General features: G+C 50.4%; 1 protein-coding gene across 5 annotated transcripts; it reads left to right on the top strand.

The window, feature by feature from the left end:
• Positions 1–353: 353 nt before the first annotated feature.
• On the top strand, positions 354–17,165 carry Tchp (trichoplein keratin filament binding). Of its 5 annotated transcripts, XR_006856111.2 has the most exons (14): positions 354–510; positions 1,249–1,442; positions 2,350–2,560; positions 3,143–3,199; positions 4,916–4,984; positions 5,246–5,419; positions 6,208–6,320; positions 6,502–6,568; positions 8,558–8,730; positions 10,366–10,447; positions 12,370–12,555; positions 13,055–13,198; positions 14,012–14,175; positions 16,817–17,165. XR_006856111.2 is itself a non-coding variant. In XM_046464354.2 (13 exons), the coding sequence occupies exons 2-13, from the start codon at positions 1,249–1,251 to the stop codon at positions 14,042–14,044; spliced, it is 1,503 nt and encodes a 500-aa protein (XP_046320310.1). In that variant the 5' UTR covers positions 354–510; the 3' UTR covers positions 14,045–16,778. The 5 variants fall into 5 exon arrangements, 4 of the variants coding, with proteins under 4 accessions (XP_046320310.1, XP_046320314.1, XP_046320311.1 ...); XM_046464354.2 differs by lacking the exon at positions 16,817–17,165 and having other exon boundaries at positions 14,012–16,778; XM_046464355.2 differs by lacking the exons at positions 354–510; positions 16,817–17,165 and adding an exon at positions 565–943 and having other exon boundaries at positions 14,012–16,778.
• Positions 17,166–22,501: the final 5,336 nt, after the last annotated feature.

Below are 22,501 nucleotides of genomic sequence, written 5' to 3'. Positions count from 1 at the left end.
TTTTTATTTTGAGACTAGGGAATCTACCTAACTGCTGAGGCTGGCCTTGAACTTGTGATCCTCCTGTCTCAGCCTCTTTGGCCACTGGGAGGTGCACTAGCGTGCACCACCATACCTGACTTTGAGGACCGCTGCCATATTCTCCTCTTCTATCGTGTCGCCTTGATTTCCGCACGCTCTTCTTCACCTTCATCCCACCCACGAAACCACCCCGCTGGGTTTTGTGTGGACTAACGAGGTTTGTTGCTGATCTCCCGCCCACCACAAGGGGGCGTCAGAAGAAAAAAAAACACAGTCTTCTTTTTCTTCGCGCCTCCAAGATCGCGCGGAGGTGGCTTGGCCCTCGTGGCGTTCCGTTGCCCAGAACGTTACCCAGGCAACGATCCGGAAAACGGCCGGCATTGCTGCACCGCGGGCTGGAAGGGAACCCTCGGAACTGGCCCGGCCTGGTCGGGGCCTGTGGGAGCTCGGGCCGGGTGACTCTTCGGAAACTTTGGGGCACAGGAGAACGTGAGTCGGGAGGCTGGGCTGGTCCGGGGGAGCCCGCTGTAGTTCGGGTCCCTCAGGAACCCTCCGCAGGCGGCGCCGCGCGGGCAGGAACCCGGGCGGGGAATCGGGACGCGAGCCCCGGGCGCCTGGGGGCCGGTCCTCTCTCTGCTGCTGGGGCGCTGGGTGTGACACTTTGTAACTGCTTTTGTTAGATGTGGGTGTTGGAAGCTGAGAGGGGGATGTGGTTTGTTAAGGGAAACCGCCCTTCCTGGGGGTCTGGAATCTGAAGCTGTGACTCGGTGCAAAGGCTTCTCCACGGCGGCTTTACAGGACCGAGGACAGAGTGCGTTAGACCTGCCCCCGTCTCAGCACAGATCATACGTGGGTAGCAGCGGGCCACATTGGACCCACGGATGAAGATTATGTGCCCTTAGCACCTGGAGGATGATGCCTGGTCTGTACACAGCTTCCCAGACGTTCTCGTTCAAGCTCTGTGCACACCTTCTGCACGGCAGGCAGCTCTTGGCTCAGGAGGAATGGCGACCAGAGACTACCCTTTGCTTTCCAGGCTCCAACATTGTAGCCAGGCAACTTGATTTCCTCCATGCATCTCTTTCCTCAGGGTCCCACATAGTAGCCCGAAATACTTCCAGGTGCTACACCCAGGCTTAGCTCTTCCTGGGCTCTACCAGAGCTAAGGCATGTTGGAACCGAGCCTGTGCAGTTGGCTCATTTTCCTGCCATTGCTGTTCCTCATAGATGGCGCTCCCCACTCTGCCCTCCTACTGGTGCAGTAGAAGGCTTCTGGATCAGCAGGCAACTCGGCAGCGACAGAGAGAGCAAGAAGCCCGGCTTCGGCAGCAGTGGGACCAGAACAGCCATTATTTCCAGAGGTCTGACATCTATACCTCCAAACAGGCAGAATGGAGCTCCAAAGCTTCCTACCTGCGGAGGTAACTGTGCAGTAGATGGAGGTGAGGGGTGGCACTTATTGGTCAGGGGATGTGACCTTAAGGGCCAGGGGAGTGTGGTTTGATGGCATGTTTTCTTGAGATTTGCCCGACAGCATGGATGACCCATGTGGTGATATATTTTTCAAGCTGGAAATTGGGGAAAAAATCAGCATTGAGGTAATACATTTGCACTGGAAAAGATAAAATGATATAGAAGTGGACATATGGTAGAATCTGGAATTCTACCCACATCCCAGAGAGAAACATAGTCAACAATCTGGTACATATCCTTCCATATTTTTCCCTTTTTGTGTTTAAGTACATACACAGACACAGCCCATTTTATAGAATAATCATAAAAACATGGAGATTAAAAGCATAAGATTTAGAGTCAGACCTTGGAAAGCCTGGCTGTGTCATTGTTGTATGAATAAGCCTCAGTTTCCTCATCAGTTATTTTATTTAGTGATTTTGAGACAGGGTCTTACTAAGTTGCCCAGGCTGGCCTCAAACTTGAGATCCTCCTGCCTCAACTTGGCTAGGATTACAAATGTGCTCCTCCACGCCTGGCTGGTGATGATTAAAGTGAGGCCCAAACCAAACCTACTTCATAAGGACTCAAGTGATAAATAATGTAAAACTTCCATGTGTATATTACCTGGCACATAGTAATTGCTCAAAAAATTAGCTATTACTACTATCACATGTGTATATACGTCCATTATGTTTTCTCTTTGCAAAAACAAAATATGCATCTTGTTCTGTGACCTGCTCTCTTCACCTTGGCTTAGAGCACCTTCCTGTGTCATTGTTGTGTTTGCCTCAGTCTCTCCTCTCCATGGTGGAGTAGAGCATGCCACCTGGGGCTGTAGCACGATTGATGTTTCATGGGCCTCTTCTTACCCAGCATGCATGCCTACCAGCGAGAGAAGATGAAGGAGGAGAAGAGGAGGAGTCTGGAAGCGCGTCGAGACAGACTCCGGCAGCTTATGCTGGAGGAACAGGACCTGCTGGTCAGGGAACTGGAAGAGCTGAGGCTGAGCATGAACTTGCGGGAACGAAGAATCCGGGAGCGGCATGGGAATCTGAAATCTGCCCAAGAAGAACAGAGGAAACTGGTAACTGTCATAGCCCTTAGGAGGCTGTGGAGGAGTAGGAGCATCCCCACCTGTCAGTGTAGTGACATGGGGTCACTCACTCCTGGGAGCTCTGGTCTGATGAGATGCCAGTTACCTCCAGAGCCAGCCTGGAAGAGTGCCCCCTCCATTCTTGTGCAGGGAGCATTCCTCTCTTTGGCCCCTTAAAAGATGACAGCTGATTCCTCTTTCCTAATTCCAGTTTTGTGGTTCCACAAAGGTCTGGGACTGCTGTATTTTATCTTCCAAAGCAGTTGTGGAATGGTGAGCCCCAGTCTGCTCATAGCCTGCTGTGTATTTGGGACCCCCTAGAAAGAACCCATCTGGCATCAGATTTTGGCCCCCTTCATCACCACCATAAGCGTCACTTGTCAGAGCTATCCATTCTGTTTGGATGCCTGGCTCCCAGTGCTGTAGGTGCAGGTCGGGTGGATTTGAATGATGGGTGCAGTGACATCTCATAAGCGGGAGGACATCTTGGCCTGAGCTGACTTCCATTGTGCATCATTCAGAATATGAATGGATTGGAAAAGCGACATCAGACTTCCCCTTTTGTGTTTTCAGATTGCTGAACAACTTTTGTATGAACACTGGAAAAAGAACAACCCGAAACTTCGAGAGGTAATCCACTGATTTACCTGAGTAGATAAAATCATGAAGCCAGATTAAAAAAATTTTTTTTTTTTTTACCATGCGTCTTGTTCTGGGTTGAAATGGGAGGGAATCTCCAGCTCCTAAAAAGAGCACCGGGTCGGAAACCTGGTCAGATGAGCAGTTCATTTGTTTGTTTTACTATGTGTTCATTGACGTTCATGGTTTGCTGCTGGGGTGTGGTCCTTGCCCTTAAGGAGCTTGCTGGCCAGTGGGGGAGCCAGTGGGCAGCTTGTTCAGTGCAGGCTACAGGGAACTGGGCAGGTGGTTGTGGGAGCCCCACTGTTCAGGGGTTGAGGAGGCATCCCAGAGGAGTTAGTAGGGTGGTGGGGTCCTAACTCAACAGTATAATGTGGGGGAAGAACTTCTAGTAGAGGTGACTGCGAGAGTCAGGCCTGAGTTCTGAGAGCAGAGTAAGTCCAGGGGCTGTAAGAGGCTGGGACATCACACTAGAAGTGGCAGTCCCCAAGAGATGAGGCTGGTGAGGCAGACAGAGTCAGACAGTCCCCGACAGTCCCCTGGAGGCCCTGGGGATACCCAGAGTGCTTTACCAGGGCATACCCAGAGGAGGGCGTTGAAGGGGCTGTTGCGTAGCCCAGCTGGGGGATGCTGAAGGCCTGAACTGGGATGGCAGGAGACAGGTGGATGAAACTGCAGGACCTGGTGACAGGGAGAAAGGGTGGCATCCAGGCTTGGTGGCATCATTTAGCAGAGACTGGCTGAAGGAAGTTTATCCCAGTGGTGAGTGATATTCATCTACTTCAACTTAATGGTTTGAGCACATTTGGCACTATTACTTCATTTGTAGTCACTTTCACAAGCTGGCGGTTGCTAAGGGATGGAGTTTCTGGGCGCTTTTGAGTGTTGTGTGGTTAGCATTGACCTGTGGGAAGACTCCTCTCCGTGGCTGTCTGTCATCTAGTGTGATGTCCCAGCCTCTTGCAGCCCCTGGACTTACTCTGCTCTGAGAACTCAGGCCTGACTCTCGCAGTCACCTCTACTAGAAGTTCTTCCCTCACATTGATACTGTCGAGTTAGGACCCCACCACCCTACTAAGTCAATAACTAAAAGTTATTCACAACATTCAGTTCATCACAGTGTTGGGGGGAAAATTTAAACTGTATAAATAATTTCAAATGAAAGAGTGTCACATTCCTTTTCTAATCCAGAAGATTCTCTAAGCCCATATCTCTGATAACCCCAGACTTGTTGGACCTGCTTGTTGCATCATTTGATAGAGGGAGCACCTGTTTTAACAGTTATTACTTTGCAGAGGAAGTTTTGGGGACCATGCTTATGGTGGGCTCCCAGGGTCTGCCCCATCCAGCTATCTCTCAGAGCCTGGGAGTCTGGCACTTGAGGCCAACAGAGGTGGCTTTTGAAATTGTATTTCTACTCAGTGTTTGTGCTTGCTTCCTCCTCTGCCCCACTGACAAGAGTTCCTGTTACTTTGTTTCAATGCTGGAGTTTGGTTTAGAAGCCCCTGGTCCTTTGGTTTTCTAATTGACAGCATCCAGCCTATGTCAGAGCCCCCCATGCGCCCTTACCAAGCCACTCAGTCCTCAGACAGAAGTCATGATCATGTTCCAGCGGGTGTCATGGAAGGTACCAAAAACTGTTCCCAGCAGTAGTATGTGTCACATAAGCCAACGAGGAAATTAATATTGTCCCCCTCTTATCCTCAGATTGAGTTGGACCTTCACAAGAAGCATGTGATAAACTCTTGGGAAACACAGAAAGAAGAAAAAAAACAGGTGTAGTATGTGACTCTGGAAATAGCCACATGTGTGGTGGTTGAGAGTGTCTTTGTCTCTGGATTTTCTTCCTGTTTTATATTATTGACTTAGTGACGAGGTGCAGGCCAGGTGATCAGGGCTAATGGGTGGAAAGTGACACATGTGTCTTTAAGGGCATTTATTGTTGCTGGAGTTTGTTTTGATAACATTTATATTATAAAGACCCAGGGGGCTGCATGTCACAAGTATTGGCTCTCAGGTTAATGTGGCTTCTTGCAGGAGGAAGCCACCAAAGAGCAAGAGAACAGACGCTATGAAAATGAATACGAAATAGCTCGGAGGGAAGCAATGGAGCGGCTGAGAGCCGAGGAGGAGCGGAGGCACCTGGAGGATAAGCTGCAGGCGGAGGCGCTGTGTCGGCAGATGGAGGAGCTGAAGCTGAAGGAGATGGAGGTGAGTGAGAAACGGGCCTAGGACACAGGTCCCCAGGTGGCTGGGCGGGTGATTCCGGGCACTGCAACCGCAGACCGTACTCCCTTCCCAGGTACTCCCATCCAGGTCCTCCGTGCTCTGAGGCCGTGTGCCTAGGTTCTAGAACATTAGCCAACCAGCGATAACACCTGTTCTCCTAGATGCAGTAGCCATCTCTGGGAGTCTTAGAATGTGGGTTTCCCGTGTGCTAAGCAGACATGACTCAGTTGGATGAGGCAGCACATGGCTTTCCGCTGGTAGCTGGTCTTGGGTCTCGGGAGTCTCGGAGCCTGTCTTTTTTGAGGATACTGTGCTGAGTACTCGGAGGGGGCTGGATCTTCCCCTTCACCTGCAGGGAGGCCCCATATCCTTTGACCTCCTGTCCTCTTCCTTTTCCTTGCCTAAATGTTTTAATGACTGGATACTTTGTGCCCACCACGAATTCTGGATGTGAGAGTAGAGCCTGAGCAAGGTCCTCACCCCTGGCCTCACGTGGTTGCTGGTCAGGTGGGGCAGCAGCTGTTAAGGTACAGTAAGTGTGGACAGCACAGAAAGTTCAAGGGGCCAGAAAAGACCCTTGCAGGAAGTGATTCAGTTGAGATGGAACCAGTGGACAAGTTAAGCTGAGAAAGGGGCTGAACCCCAGAGGTGGAGGGGATTGTGAGCCATGGGGGCAGGCCATGTTGTGTAGTTCCTGCCAAAAATGGAGAGGACAAATCGCGGAAGATTTGGTTGCCATGATCTCATTGGCTTTACCCTTAAAACTACAGGCAACCAAACTGAAGAAGGAGCAGGAGAATCTTCTGAAGCAACGGTGGGAACTGGAGAGGCTGGAGGAAGAGAGGAGGCAGATGGCAGCCTTCCGGCGGAAGGCAGAGTTGGGGTGCGTGTGGGGAACCCTGCTGTGGTCCAGGCAGGCAGCCTCTTACATCCACAGACTCACACTGGGGTCCCTGGAACCCATCCTCTCCATCCACTAGAGGATGTCGCCTGAGTGAGCAGTTGTCTTTCTCCATTCTGTTGTTTGCAAAGTACTGAAGCAGCCCACGGTTTGTCATTTATAGGCGTTTTTTGAGACATCAGTACAATGCACAGCTCAACCGACGCACCCAGCAGATCAAACAGGAACTGGTGAGTCTGAGTGGATGTCTTGGCATTTTTCCACCCTTTTTTGAAAAATATCTTCCACTGCTCAGTAGACACTTGCATTCTCTTAAGAATTAAAAAAAAAATGAGGGGTGGGGAATGGGGAGATGTTGGTCAAAGGATACGTACTTCCCATTTTGTTTAGGTTTTTTTTTTTTTCCTGCAGTACTGGGGAGTGAACCCAGCGGTGCTCTGCCACCAAGTGACAACCCCAGTCCTTATTATTTTTTTGAGAGACAGGGTCTTTCCCAGTCTGGTTTCAAATGTGATCCTCCTGCCTCAGCCTCCTTAGGATTAGGAGATTAGGAGCATTAGGGGCATATGCCAGCATGCCTGGCTCTAGTGACAGAATGAATCAAATGAACAGTTTGGGGATTATAGCTCAGAATACTGTTGCTGTGATTTGAAATCTGAGGATGCAGCGCAGGGTTAGGGCATAGGTTTGACGTGCATGAGATCCAATGTTCAGTTCTCAGCACCACCTAGGAAAAAAATATTTGTCAAGAAAGTAGTGTTCTGGGCTGGGGATGTGGCTCAAGCGGTAGCGCGCTCGCCTGGCATGCGTGCGACCCGGGTTCGATCCTCAGCACCACATACAAACAAAGATGTTGTGCCCGCCAAAAAACTAAAAAATAAATGTTAAAAAAATTCTCTCTCTCTCTCTCTCACTCTCTCTTTAAAAAAAAAAAAAATAGTGTTCTCACTACAGGAAAAGGTAACTGTGAGGTTATGTATGTTAATAGCTCGGTTGTAGTAATTATTTACCATGTACATATGTATCAGAACATCAAATTGTATTTCAAGGACTGGGCTTGGTGGCACATACCTGTAATCCCAGCTGCTCAGCAGGCTGAGGTAGGAGAATCACAAGTGTGAGGCCGGCCACAACAACTTAATGAGACCCTGTCTCAAAATGGAAAGTTAAAAAGTGCTGAGGATGTGGCTTAGTGGTAAAGCGTGCCTGGTCAATTCTCAATACCAAAAAAACCCCACAAAAATTATATTTCAGTGAAACTATTGTTTAAAACAACAACAACAAAAGAAAACCTAAACAGCACAAAGATTCCTCCGTGCTGCCCCTCCCCTGGGATGTCCATTTGGTGCCTGTTTGTCTAGATACACATACCTATAAAGAGTTGGGTGCTTTTTTCCTTTGGCTGTTTTTGAATACGATTGAGGTTGCATTCTTTTAGCATACTCAGTAGTACATACATAACTTTAGAAAGAGCCGTATATTTAGATTGAGCGTGGCTTTTTTATTGTAGCTGCTCAGTGGTTCCTTTTAGGTTCTTTACCGAGCCCCCCATGAGCAAGGGAGTCAGCCCTGCATTCCACACCCTCCCGGCCTTCTCTGTCAGGGCAGCTTGTTGGGACGCAGAGTCACCCCTGTGCATGCTGCCCCTGTGCGGGGCATGGGCCGCCTCCAGCTCTTCCCTCCTGCGTTGGAGCTGCAGGAGCGGTGCGTGCACAGCCTTGGCGATCGTGTCACTGTACTCGATATTCTTAAAAGTGGAATTGCTGTCAAATTATGTTCTAAAAAGCTGTGCTCTTCCTATGTCCAAGGGCTTGTGGTGGCACAAGGTGGTGGAGAGGGGACTCTGCTTTTAGGCAGCAATTCCATTTCTGCGAACATGAACTGCAGTGACAGATGCGCAAAGAAACGCGCACACTGCTCCCTGCAGCTTCAGTGTGAGAGAGAAGACCCGAGAATGACCTGGTGCCCCTGGGCAGGGGATGGCCTATTGCATGGCTGGACCAGGGCACCCGCACTGTCTGAACCGCCCCTCCTGGTTACCTGTGATGTCTTCTGGAAACATTCCAGCATCTTCCCTTCTTCGTCTTGGGAATGTGGAGTCTCCCTTTGCAGCTTGTGCGGAAGGGATGGGGGAGGGGGACGCGTCCCTGTGGGAGCGGCGCTCACGTGCTGCACCTGGGCTCTGGCCAGGCGCCCACTGCTGCACCTGCTTCCTCTAGGAGGCAGACAGGCGCATCCTGCAGGCCCTCCTGGAGAAGGAGGACGAGGCCCAGCGCATGCACCTGGCCAGGCGGGAGCAGGCCCTGGCTGACGTGGCCTGGATGAAGCAGGTCATCGAGCAGCAGCTGCAGCTCGAGAGGTCGCGGGAGGCAGAGCTGCAGATGCTGTTGAGGTGAGAGGTGGCAGCTGCCTGGCTTCATGTTCCTGCTCCCTGCTCTAGGACCTTGAAATGTCTGTTAGGTCACCAAAGGGCCACCTTTGGGTGTGTGTGTGTGTGTGTGTGTATGTGTGTGAGTGTGTATTGAACCCAGGGTGCTGGGAGCTATACTCCCAGCCTTTCTTACTTTCTATTTATTTATTTGGGTTGTTGATAGAACTTCATTTTATTTATTTATGTGTGGTGCTGAGAATCGAACCCAGTGCTTCACAGATGCCAGGCAAGTGCGCTACCGCTGAGCCCCAGCCCCAGCCCCTTTACTTTTTATTTTGAGGGGGGTGTGTTAAGTTGCCCAGGCTGGCCTCCAACTTGCAGTCCTCCTGCCTCTGCCTCCTGAACTTCTGGGATCACAGGTGTGTGCGTGCCATTGTGCCTGCCTCCACTTTCTTCTTTGAAGCATTAGTCCCTGTTAATTTGGCCATTCCCTTGTGGTATTCAATACCCTGAGGTATTCAAAGCGGAAATTATTAGGATTTAAAGTAATGATGTGTTCATTTTAAATCTTAGAAATCTGAAAGGGAATTGTTATAGATCATGGAAATGTTGAATGCTTCTTGGGTCTATTAAAATGGGCCTGAGTCTTGTATGTGTGTATGTATAAATAATGCATCGTATGTGATATACGTCAGACATTATACCTGTGTCATATACACATACATACACACATGTATGTGCACACACACCTCTTTTTGAGATGAGGCCGTGCTGTGTTGCTTCAAACTACAGGGCTCAAGCAATCCTCTTATCTCAGCCTCCCAAGTAGCTCAGGCTATAGGTGTGGACTGCCACACCTGGCTTTGAAGCCTAAAAATTAAGCAAGTAAATTGAAATAATTTAATAATATGCAGCATGCACTGAGCACTTCCTGGGTGCCAGACACTGTGCTGAGTGCTTTGCAGCCCTCCTGTTCCTGCATCCTAACGTCCAGCTGAGTTGCAGGTGTGCGGGACATGGATACTAGAGGAGGTCATTTGTGGGAAGCCATCCGTGAAATACATGACGACCTTCTCAGGGCATGGAAGCCAGGGAAGGAACGTTCCGTGGTTCTACCCCAGTAATAGATGGCCCAGTGCACTTGACCTTTTCCTTCACTCTGCTAGAAAGTTCCTCATGTAGAACTGAGATGGGCATATCCCGTGAGGAACTGGACAGCTCACCTTCATCCTGTTTTGGTGAAGAACATTCTATGGAAGGCCTTTGATGTTTCCTGATGTAAATAAAGCAGGCTTGGACTCCATCTTTGTCCAGAAGCTCGATCATGGTCAGCTTGCCCGCCCTGTCCCCTCTTTTGAAACTACTTTCTGTGTTCTGTGGTTTTTTCACTGTTTATTTCTCTTAGCTTTAATTTCTCAGCCAGCCCATTTCACCCAGAGGAACTCGTGGATGTAGGTGGGAGTCATTTCCCTGCAACAGGGTGAGCCAGCTGTGACCCCAGATGTAGGGTGACAGGGCTTGCTTGGGTACAGTGGTGCTCTCCCGTCTCCATGTCCTGATGGTCTTGTTCATGTTAGATGGCTGCAGTGTGCAGATCAGCACTAGTGCTCTCTGTACGTGGTGTGAAGCCTCTGTCATCCACTTGTGTTTGCCCAGGGAGGAGGCCAAAGAGATGTGGGAGAAGAGAGAAGCAGAGTGGGCCCGGGAGCAGAGCGCGCGGGACAGGCTGATGACCGAGGTAATCCCAGCTGCGGGGGGCTCGCCCGGCCACTGGTCCTGGCAGTGTCTGGAGTCGGCCGTCGTATAATGATCCTGCCACGCGTTCTGGGAATAGTCTCTGGTTATTTTAAGTGGGCTTTAAAAAGCATTGTAAAAGTCATACAGGCTTTTTAGAAATTCAGTACAGAAAAACACAATTGGAAAGTCGGGGCAGAGCGTCCCTGCCCCCGCCCCCCAGCCACGGCCGCTTGGCTCCTTCCACTCTCCTGTTTCTGTGCAGGGCGTCTTGCCTACATAGGTCGTTTTTTTGTTTTGTATTTATTTTTTTGTAAATACTGTACTACTTGATTTCCAGTTTCCACCTACTAGTTCATCTGGTAAGTGTCATGTTGATGGCGTCGTCACGAGGTGCACCCTGGTTGGCTTTCCTTTTCCCTCTGTGGACATTCTGTTGTTTTCTAACTTTGAGTCATGATAAGGAATGCTGCGTGGAGCACCTGTGGGAGGCTCTCCCTGCTGTGGGTGTTTTCCCTGGGTGGGTCACCAGAAGCCCACCAGAGAGCATGTGTGGAAGGTACACCCATCATGGGTACTCTTCCTGCATCAAAGGTATTTTTCTTTTTTTAAGTCAATGAATTTTTCTTTTAGGAATTTCCCATTGTAGTTCCTTTGCAAGGATGCCCTTTTTTTTTAATTGTTCGTGTCGTGGACCTTTATGTAATTTCTTTATTTGTATGCAGTGCTGAGAATTGAACCCAGTGCCTCGAACATGCTAGGCAGGTGCTCTACCCCTTAGCCCCAGCCCCAGCCCCAGGATGCCCTTTTAAAATAACTGATGCTTAATCCAGTCGTCCCATCAGCCCGCCATCCTTTTTTGGCGGATGGCTTCTGTTTGAACTTCAATTACGGACATACTGAGAGGCTCTCCCACTTCTCCCTCCAGGATATTTGGGATCTGATTTCTTCAAGTCATTGACTTTAGGATCTCTTTTGGGGTGAAGGGATTTACCTGGTTCTCAATTGCTGACCCCTCTAGACATCAGTATTCACATCATCCTCATTGCTGTCATCACCCTCAGGAGCAGTACAAATGTGGGACATGCCAATACCTAGATAAAAAATATAGAGGTCTCTCTTACTTTCCATTAATTGCCTAGTAGTTCCTTCCCATTGACCCAGCAAATAGTCCTGGGAGTAAAGCTAACCACAGAGGAAAACACTTGAAAGTGGTTCAGAATAATGCAAGGTTGCACCTTGTGCCTGCCAGTATGCCACATTTTTAATCCCTGGGAAATTGGGTCGCAGTTGATGATTTTTCATTTGTGAGTACTAAATATTCCCCAGTGGCTCTGATTTTCTCCATTTAAATTCCCCTCTTGGTTGTGGCCACTTCATGTGTCCTTGCAGAGAGTAGAGCTGGTGTGTGTGTGTGTGTGTGTGGTGGCTTCCTGGCCACTGAGTCTCGGCTGTGGCCTGGGCCTGTGGCGGGACTTGACGTTGCTCTGGGGCCCAGTCTCCTACATAGCACTCCTCTGGTTTCTGCTGCGTGGAGAAGTCGATTTGAATCCAAGCTTAGGCTGACCAGGTTGTCCCTGGTCACCTGTGTGGCTTCTTTCTTTATTTCAGAGCCCGTCTGTTGTGTGGGCCTGTTTCTATTCGTTTTCCCTGGTCTGGGGAACGGGCTCCAGCCAAACTCTTTGGGATGTCTCTGGCACCAAGCCTGCATCTGGGTGTGAGGAGAGGGTGGGAAATGCCCTTGTACCTGGCAAACATGGCCAGCACTGGTCTGGCTGGACCCATGGCTGGGCCTGAGTCCTCCATCTGGGTTAAGGTGGGGTCTGAGGATTAGGCTGGGCCTTGAGGCAGCTGCAGCCTGTCTGAGGCTCGTAGGACGACAGGTGTCATGAGATTCAAATCCTCCTCTTCCTCTCCTGAGGATAGGTTCTGATGGGGAGGCAACAACAGATACAAGAAAAGATTGAACAGAACCGACGGGCCCAAGAGGAATCCCTCAGACACAGGGAGCAACTCATTCAGAATCTCGAGGAGGCAAGAGAGTCGGCCCGCCGAGAGAGAGAGGAGAGTGAAGAACTGAAGTCAGCTAGGAAGCAGGAGTTGGAGGCCCAGGTGGGGCTGACGTTGAGGGCAGGCAGGAGCCTGAGGCAGCAGGCCCTGCCCGGGTTCTGCATCCATGGGACAGAATCTAGAGACCCTTGACTTGGTCTGTTGCCCGCCCACTCTGGCTGTTGAGCTCCAGCAGAAGCCTGGTGGGCTGGGGTTCACTCCTGCAGGTCCCTCATCTCTGGTGGGCACCAGGTGACATCCCTGTTTCTTTGTGCTGTCTTCATCTGGAAGCAGCTGGCTTACTAGACTACAGGTCTCTCTTTGGTACCTGATGTATAACCCAGAACATTCTCCTACACACTAGCCTGTCCAGAACTTTTTACCAGGTCCATAGCACCACACAGATGGCTTTTTCCATCCCCTGAGTCCCATTCCCTTTTACTGGCATTTGCCATCATTGTTTCTTAGCTCTGACCCGCAGCCGGGGTAGGACCACAGGCTTTCTCTCCCAGGGCTCTCACCCATGGGCCTTTTCTCTGGTGATTTTGTTCTTGGTGCCCAGGTGGCAGAGCGCCAGCTGCGGGCATGGGAAGAGGACCAGCAGGCGGAGGAGGAAGAGGCGGAGACCAGGCAGGCAGAGCAGCTCTCTGATGCTCTGTTGCAGCAGGAGGCGAAGATCATGGCCAAGCAGGGCTACCGGCCCAAGGTAGGAGCCTGCCAGGCGTGGGCCACTGAGCCCTGTGCTTGCCCTGTCCTCCCTGTCCCCGGGTCTTCCCCGGTCCTCCTCACTGATCTCTCTCCTGACTGGTTAGCGTCTGATGGTCTCTTTCAGTCCTTGGTTGGGCCCAGCAGTCCTCTGGGTGATTTTTCTATGGCTCCTGCTGCTATATCCCAAAGACAGGGTCTGGACTGGGAGTTGTGTGCCTGTCCACCCTGTTTGGGGACAAAACACAGTCTAAAGAGCTGTGGCCACAGCTGGTGAGAGGAGACAGTGGGGCCAGGTTGCACCTGCTCAGTAGCCAGGTGACCAGGAGACCCCCTGCTGGCCTCTTCCCTCTGGCTGATCCTCTCTTCCCCTCCCTCCTGTCTCTTGCCGCACTTGAGTGACCCCTATGGACAGCACCCTGAGAAGCACCTGCTTTGAGGGAGCTGACTAAGGGAGGGCACTGCCTGCCTTTCCTGGGGCCACCCAGGCCTCTGGTACTCTAAGGGGCACCCTGTGGACACCTGCTGCAAAGAAAGAGGACTGTCTGCTTCATGGTCAAACAGAACTGAGCGCGACAGAGTTGGCGCAGGCCCTCATCTGCAAAGGGCCTGGAGGCAGGGATGGGCAGGGATGGGGAGAAGGACCAGGGTGTCACAGAGCACAGGAATGGCAGCTTCTAGAGGGCCTGCTTTAAGGGCTCAGGTCAGAGCTCTTTTAGCTGTAAGTAAAAACCAGCTCTAATTAAAATGAGGCTACTTCCCATCTTCCAGAGACTGCTGATCTGATGGTCTCCTGCCTGCTTTCTTCCCTCAGGCCTACGGACATCCCAGAATTGCTTGGGACTAACTTTGCTGGTACTGTAGGCACAGAGAAGAATGGTGCTGAGTTCTTTGACCCGCAGCTGCTAGACAGTTCTACAGTGTTTGGCTCTGCTCAGGGTTCAAGGCAACACCGGGAGCTGAGCTCTGCATGCTCAGGTGTGTGGTCAAGGGCAACTTGAAGGGCTTGGCGTCCCCCGGCGTGGATGTGCAGAACCCTGGTGTGACGCCCTCTCCCGCCTTTCTCATCCAAGAGCCTCTCACAGCTCCCGTTCACGGTACTCTTGTAAAGTATTCATAAATAACTTAAGGTTCTGGATCAATACTAAGAGGTACAAGTCGTATTTCATAACAGGATATGTGGTTTCTCGTCTCCCCCGTGTCAACTCCAGAGAAGACTAGCCAGGGCGTTGCACATGCTAGGCAAGCACTCTGCCACGGGCCAAATCCCCAACCCCATACTTTAAAATTGTCATTTAAATTTAACTGTTGTATTGAAAACAAACTTACAGGTCTTGGTGTAGTTTATTTCAAGGTTTATGAATTTAGTAGCCTGAAAGGAGCACATCTTTTATATTTGGGAAGCAAAGAACTAGGAATAATTAGGACCTTCCAACAGTCTGACGGTCTCTGAATGCTTCTGGAAAGGTGGTGAGAAATGAGTCTTCCTCCTTCAGGAAGTGTTTTGTGAGAATTTCTGCAGAGTGTGTATGCAGGGCAGTAATCACAGTGTGTGTTGCTGACCCTGCAAAAGAACCCCAAACGGTCCCCTGGCTGACTGGTCTTTTAAAGGCAGGGCCCTGACCTTCTAGTGTCTGGGGAAGGTCTCCGTTTCACGCAGCCACCTGGGACTTTTGTGCCCAGAGAAAGGGGCTGAACCTGAAGAAACCAGATGGACTCAGACCACGGACCCGCCCCCCTCTTCTCCCACTGTTGTGTCAGTGTGACATAGTCCCAGATTTCTCTCTACAATAGCTACAGTTCCTTGTAGTAATGATCATATTTTTATGACTGGTATTTTTTCCATACTCTTCCTCTGAGAAGTCATTTTCATGACATTGTATTCAAGGTTCCATGGCTCAGGAAATGACAACTAATTATTGGCTATTTTCCTATGGTTATTAAAAACCAGAGTTTAGTAAAATATTTCTGAGTCTCAGGGTCACATTTCCTCTCCCTTCCATCATGTTGTGAAAACAAATTGAGCTGCAGACTGCATCCTGAACCCGATGTTCGTCCTGTGTCTTGGGTTCTCCAGGAGTGGCCCCCGAGCCCCGCTCGTGTCGTGCTTGCTCATTTTTATCCCCCAGATGTTCATTAATTGTGACATAAAGCCCTGCTTGACAGCGCCACTCCAGGCTTTGTCCCTGTTGCTCTTATTTATCACTGCACAGTGCATTGCTCGTGGTGGCTCTTTACAGATTTAACCCACCTCTCCCACAGGTCTGGATGTTTTCTGTGACTGATCATTTATTGGTCATATTCATTTTTCTTGTCACAGGACTGTGTTCTCCCTTTAAGTTTCCTTGGGAACTGCAGAAAGTTATTAGCAATCATATGCCGAGTTCCCATAGAGACCTGATCTGGACCGAATTCCTGGTAAATAGGTCTTCGGATTTTTACTGAACAAATCTTTTATTATTTTTGAAGCCTGGCGGTCATCTTCCTCATTAGCATTACAATTCTGTCACATTGGCTCTTCCTAATACATTTAAATATTTCTTCACTAAACTGGACTAAAATACCTATTTTGTAAATCTGGACGTTCCACCGTCTTCCTGTCCCTGTCATCTCCTGCACCTCTTACTGCATATGGGTTAGGGTTGTGACTATAGCTGTGCATAAGCAGATGCCACCCGGTGACAGGGACGCCTGTGAGGAAAGTGTCACGCAGTCTCATCGCTGGCCAACAGTACTCATCCAAACTAGTTGGCCACCCGCCGAGGCTCTGCTGCCTTGCCTCGGGTGTGCAGTTGCCGCTGACCCACACCTCAGTTATGTGGTGCGTGACTGTATATTGGTTTTAATGTTTTAAAGTCCCTTTTTTTCCTAATTAAAATTAATGATTTCTAGGGCTGAGAATGTAGCTCAGTGGTCGAGCACTTACCTAGCATTCTCAAGGCCTCGGCTTTGGTCCCCAGCACTGCAAGATAAATAAATAAATAGAGAAAGAAATAAAGACTTCTAGGTTATTCTTCAGATTCTGCTAAAGGTCGATTCCTTCTATACAGGACGGTGCTGAAGCCACTAGTGACACGAAGCGATTCTTGCAGCGCTCTAGAAATGGCGGTCTTTCTCTCTGCTCTTCATTCAGCACACATCTCTCTAGGGATGGTTGAGTGCTGGGTCTGGGCAAGGGACAAAGCTGAACAAGAACACTGACACTGGAATGGGACACAGATGAGCAGACACGACTGGCCGGCACAGAGCCAGTTGCAACTCCTGGGGTTGAGAAGGCCATTTGTGCAATAAGTACACCCGGCACCAGCAGATTCTCAGTGGATACAATGAATTTTTATCACCTGGATTTTTTAGGTAGTTGTCAGTGAAATCGACCTTTAGCAGAATCTGAAGAATAACCTAAAAGTCTTTATTCTTTATCTATCTGTTTATTTATTTATACGGCATTTTGGGAGTGAGGGTATAGCTTAGTTGGTAGAGCACTTGCCTCACATTGCACAAGGCCCTGGGTTCAATCCCCAGCACCACCAAAAAAAAAAAAAAAAAAAGTAAGAAGGAAAAATATATGGTATGGCATCTTTTTTCTTTTCTTTCTTTTTTTTTTTTTTGTTTAAGCAAGTGCTGGGAGTTGAACCTAGGGCCTCGCACATGCTAAGCACATGCCTACCACAGCGCTACGCTCCATCCCAGGGCATCACCTTAAAACCGTGTGACACCTGTGAAACCATGACGTTATGCTTCCCAGTGGTCTTGACCGACTCAGCATGAAGCCACGTGGAGTTGACACTGCAGTGTCTTCCTTCTAGAGAGGCATTCACTTTGTGACCTAATATTGTGATCAACCCAAAACACTGTACCTACTTCAGAGGATGGATGCATGTGATTTTTTTTTTAAACATGTAGTTGCGGTTTCTATATTTTCACTCCTATATGTAGTTGATTGTGTAAATACACTTTCTTTATTCTCATTTGTTTGACTTTGATTTTTTCCTATTAAAAACTTTTCTAAGCCGGGTGCAGTGGCACATGTTTGTAATCCCAATAGCTCGGGAAGCTGAGGCAGGAGGATCCTGAGTTCAAAGCCAGCCTCAACAACTCAGGGAGACCCCGTCTATAAATAAAATACAAAAACAGGTTGAGGATGTGGCTCAGTGGTTAAGCACCCCTGGGTTCAATCCCCAGTACTACCTCCCCCCCAAAAAAAAAAAAAAAAAAACCTTTTTCTAAACCTCTGCACATAACTTCTAGTGCCAGGTGATCTCGAAGCTGGGAGTGGACCTTTTTCAGCATCATCGCTGTTCTGCAAGTGACGAAGAGCCTTGGTTCAGGACGCGGACTGCCTTCTAGCTGCTTCGGTACCCTTTCCTCATCGTACTTTGCTTAGCCAAGCAGAAAGACCACAGCTCCTTTTTGTTTATTTTTCCCTAAACACTGGGCCTCCATTTCTGTACAGAAACATTCATAGTGGAGTGAGGTTGGTGAGAGATTGCCTGAGCGGTGTGGTATGGTGGACTGTGCCACTGACCTGTGGCTCCTGGGACAGACACTGCACCTGAGTGGCTGCCCCACCAACTCGGGTTTCCAGTTCATCCAGATGTTTCTTGATCCTTCTGGTTACTGACACCATTGGGGTCCTTTTGCAGTTTGAGCTTCTGCCATTTGTAACCCAAAGAGTGCCAGCCTTTAGTCCCAGGCCTCTCCGCCTCCCAGCCCCTTCCAGGTGAAGCGAGGTGGGCCCCCCTTCCAGGTCCCCTCCTAGTCAGTAACTCCTGCATCACCACCACACCGTGTGCTGCCTGCTGTGTCCCGGAGCCTCCACTCCCAGAACTCACCAAATGAGCCAGACTCCCATCCCTAAAGCCCCAGCCAGGGCCCTTCTCCCAAGTATAGTCTCAGAGAAGTGACTGGTGACACTGTCCTGCCAGCTGCACAAACCATGGACCTACAGCCGAGTTCTGCTACTGACCTGGAGTATGAGTCCATCTTCACCGCTCTTGTCACCACCTTTTGTGGTGACTTCTGTTTACCCTATATCTTCTTCATTCTGCAACCAGAGATCTTTTACAAAGGTATCTGAAATGAAAGTCATTCGCCTTCTAGAGCGCCCTCCCATGATGCCTAGGGCCAGTACCGGGCCTACCCTGGCTACACAGCCTGTAGTGCCTGCCTCTCTAGAAGGCTGCCTGGGACCAGGCCCGAGGAACAGGGAGAACACTGGGGCAAAGACCTTGCTCACTACGTTGGTTCAGGTTGCAGACCCTGCTGACCCAGATGTCCAAGACAGGAGGCTTCTGGGTTTGGGATGTTATGCACACCTTGAATTCGGATGGAGAGCTTCCAAACCAAGTTCTGGAGACATTCCTGCTCGGCTAGGTTAAAAGGTGTTCAAAAGTAGTTATTTTCATAATTCTATTTTAAGGAAATAGTGCTACCATGTGGTTATTTCCCCTCTCTCTCTGTGTGTGTGTGTGTGTGTGTGTGTGTGTATTGTGGATCAACCTTTATTTGTATGCTGAGAATTGAACCCAGTGCCTCACACATGCTAGGCAAGTGCTCTAACACAGAGCCACAACCCCAGCCCACCAAGTGTTTATTTCTAACAGTATAGATGGGTAATTTTCATCTGGGATGTTTTTCTATATTTTTCTAGAGAACATCTATAGCTTTTGAACTCAAGGAAAGTGATATTTTAAAAATAAAGTGGGGCCAGGGAGGTAGCTCAGTGGTAGAGCACTTGCCTAGTATGGGTAAGGTCCTGGGTTGTGGGTGGAGACACACACACACACACACACATACACACAGGTGCTGAGGCCTGTAGTTGTACCAGTGTCAATGTCCTGATTCTGATTTTGTGTTATAGTCAGGGGTGGCCATCGTGGGAAACTGAGGGAACAGGGTCCTATTATTTGAAAGTAAAAAAAGTGTAGGGAAGGTTTCTGAGAAAGATTGGCAAATAGGACTATGTTAAGAAGGCTTATCTTCAAGATACCTAAGAGGAAGAAAACTGACCACAGAATAAGGATGTTTGTAACACAGAAATCTACCAGGGGATATGTTAATGTTCAGGACATTTAAAAAACTCCTATGAATAATCTTTTTCTTAAAAGAACCCAGTAGAAGACTGAGTGTACACCCCAACAGGTACTTCACCAAAGAGGAAATCAAAAAGGCTAAAAACATGGAAAAGCAGGCAACCGTATCATCAACCAGAGAATGTAAATTAAAACTGCAGCAAGGGCCCCAGGGTACAGCGCTCGTCTAGCTTGCACAAGGGCCCGGGTTCAGTCCCCAGCGAAACAAAACACTGCAGTGGGGTAGATCCCATTAGCAAGCCCACCGTGTCAGCCCAATGAAAGAGGCTGTTAATCAGTGCTGGGGAGGGTGTGGTGCATTGGGATTCTTCATGCTGCTGGACCAAGATTTTGAAAACCTGTGAGGACAGTGAGCTTTGGAGATGCATACCCTGACCCCGAGGCCCCCTCCTAGGTGTATACCCTACAGAGATGTATTTCCACATGTACTGAGATACAGATGTCAAACAGTTTTACTCAAGAATCAGAAATGCTCGCGTGTTCATTCAGTGGATACCAAGCAGCATTGATCATGAACCACACAGTGTCCCGACTGAATCTTACGACACTGAGAGCAAAGAGAAGGCATCCTGAGGGAACGGGCATGTTTCAAAAACAGGGGAAAGTACGCTTTTAAATTGGGGACACACGAGGACTAGGGGAAGGAGGGCCCATGGCCATCTTCTGTTTCCTTACCTGGTAGTCGGCACACAAATGGCCACTCTGTCATTCTGCAGACATGTCAAGACTTTCAGAAAGGGGTGTATAAACATGTGAGCCACAGAGAAGGTGAGGCGAAGGACCATCTGTGGGTTCCATCCTGAGGCCCAGGTGTAGCAGCCTAGTGACCGCTCTCTGAGCCCAGTCCCTCATCTGAATTGACTGCAGAGACTCGAGGGTGTGGGAAGATGAAGTGCAGGGAATACAGAGCTCAGAAGCCCTCATTATTCCCGCAAGAGGATGCCTCCCCACAGGAAGTGACCTGCCAGTGGTGGACTGGATCATGGCCCTGCTGCTGGACTTGGGCAGGACTTTCACTGTCTTAATCAGACGCAGGTCAGACTCACACCTCTTTCTCCAGTTCTGGGTCAGAGGCTCCCTCTACTGAGGGGAGGCGCCTGTCCTGGAGGGAGCCCTCCTCCCCCCCGCAGCAGGCACAGGGCTGCTCCCTCAGTCACTGAGCTGTGGAAATCTGTGAGGTCCTCATATCGTTCCTGCCCTTGAACTGGGCAACCACCACGGAAAGATCAGGGCCTGGTTGAGCAATGGTTCCTGAATATCTTGGTTTAAAACAAATAGAAAAGATGAGAAATATTTGTGAAAATATAGAAAAAACAGACCCAACTGCCCAAGCGGTTAAGCCTCCTCCTAAAGCAAGTGGAGACCCTGAGCTGGGGCGGGCTGGGCAGAGGCTGCATCTTGGCTCAGCTCCACACTCCCCCCAGAAGCAGTGCGAAGGAGGTGGGGACCACAGGCTCTGCTCTGGCCCTCCTTCCTGCTGGGCCTTGGCCAAGGTCCCTTGCCCCTCCTAGAAGGAGGGGTGTGGTATGGTGGTTCAATCCCCATAGTTCCCGGAGGTCTGCCATCCTCATCTGGGACGTCCACTGTGCACGTAGAGCCCTGGCGTTCAGAGCACAGGCTCAGAGCTCTGCCCGGCTCTGTCGCTACCTGGCTGTCTGGCTGAGTCTCACCTTCCCCATCTGCAAACTACCAAATAGGTCCCAGGGAAAGGCTGGCTTGAGACGGGGACAGCCAGGCAGTTAAGGGGAGAAAGAGGCCACTGTAGTCTGATGGGTGCATCTGCAAGACCAAGTCAGATTTAAAACTTCCCTGTCTGTGAGGTGTTGGGGCCAGAGAGAGGGCTTACAGGACCACGCCCAGGGAAGAGGCCAAGGCCAGGTGAGTGGTGATTATCTGGGCTTCCAAAAGGGAGAGACAGTGGTACGCAGGCCAAGGTGGGGCTGTGGGGTCCAGAGGGCAAGGTGTTGGAAGGGGTGAAGAGAGGGATTTTGGAGGAGGAAGAGGCACCAGGGTCCTTGGAGAGTAGCTGCACTGGGGAGAGAAATGGGGCTAAATGGTTTGGGGACTTGGGCAGAGAGGGGGCACCTGGGCTGTGATGTGCCCAGCAGGGGCCTGGGGCAGAGAAAGACGTTGTGGGTGGATGGGAGGGTGAGGTGAGAGTCCATGCAGTCTCTGACCTCCAGTGGCTCTTCCTTCCAGACCTAGTTTGTGGTGTGACCTGTACATCTGTGAAGTGGATGGATGGCCTCTATCTGGGTGGCTCTGGCTTCCGGCCAAGAGGAGCCAAAGTCAGTTGGCAGCAGTGTGGACCCTCAAGAGTGTAGTTCGCCAAGACTGGCTCCTGGACAGTCTTTGCACCTTGACTGCTGGGTAGCAAGGCGGTCCCTCCTCTGATGGTCACCAAATGTCTGTTTGGTGGGGTGGTGGGGTGGCCTGTGCACAGCCTCGTGGATGGAGGATACTTCTGTCAGTGTCTTGAGCAGGTGGACAGAGGCCTTGGTCTGTCCTGCTAGTTGGCCACTCGATACTGGAGAGGTCCAGGTGCCAGCAATTGAGGGATGCAGCCTCCCGCTGGAGGGTCACAGGGATTTGGACTCAGGCTGACAGGGCCCCTTGTCGAGATGTGCCCTTAGCTGCCCACCTGCCTCCTCTGGGCTAGAGGGGAAGGGCCCTGAGGCTGCTGCAGGAAACCAGCCCACCGGGCATCCCCACCCCAGAAGGCCACATTCTCTGCCATTCCTTGGTTAAGGTAGTGACTTGGCAAAAACGAGAAAATAGGGACAGGCCGACACCGCCGCCTTCCCTGGGCTACGGGCGTTTCCCTCATTCATGGGGTGCAAGCCAGCTCTCCTCCTCCCAGGGCCTGGCAAGGAAGCAGATGGAGGTGACATTCCTAGTGGCGACCTGCAGTGAGCGCAGCTCAGACCAAAGCGCGTTAGGAAACCATGTTCAAGGCAGAGGCGGGCGGTGTGGTGGGGCCAGGAAGAGGCCCACCTCAGCCTCTTGGCCCCAGAGGGCAGAAACATCTGTTCCCTGGCCCCTGAGGCTCCGGCTGGGAGGTGGGGCCAGTGACCTCCGCAGGAAGCCCTGCTCCGAAGGCCTCCTGGGTGGGAGCCTCCAGCCCAGTGGTTCAGGGACCTCCACAGCAACCATGCTCCACTTCTCCAGATTGCCTCCTTGGAAAACGTCCCCAAGATGATAGCCCTTACCCC

Source organism: Marmota monax, unplaced genomic scaffold (genome assembly GCF_021218885.2).
Source record: "Marmota monax isolate L192 unplaced genomic scaffold, Marmota_monax_Labrador192_F-V1.1 WCK01_AAM20220418_F8-fsc00269, whole genome shotgun sequence".
Classification (NCBI taxonomy): domain Eukaryota; kingdom Metazoa; phylum Chordata; class Mammalia; order Rodentia; family Sciuridae; genus Marmota; species Marmota monax.
This window is presented reverse-complemented; position numbering and strand designations above follow the sequence as displayed.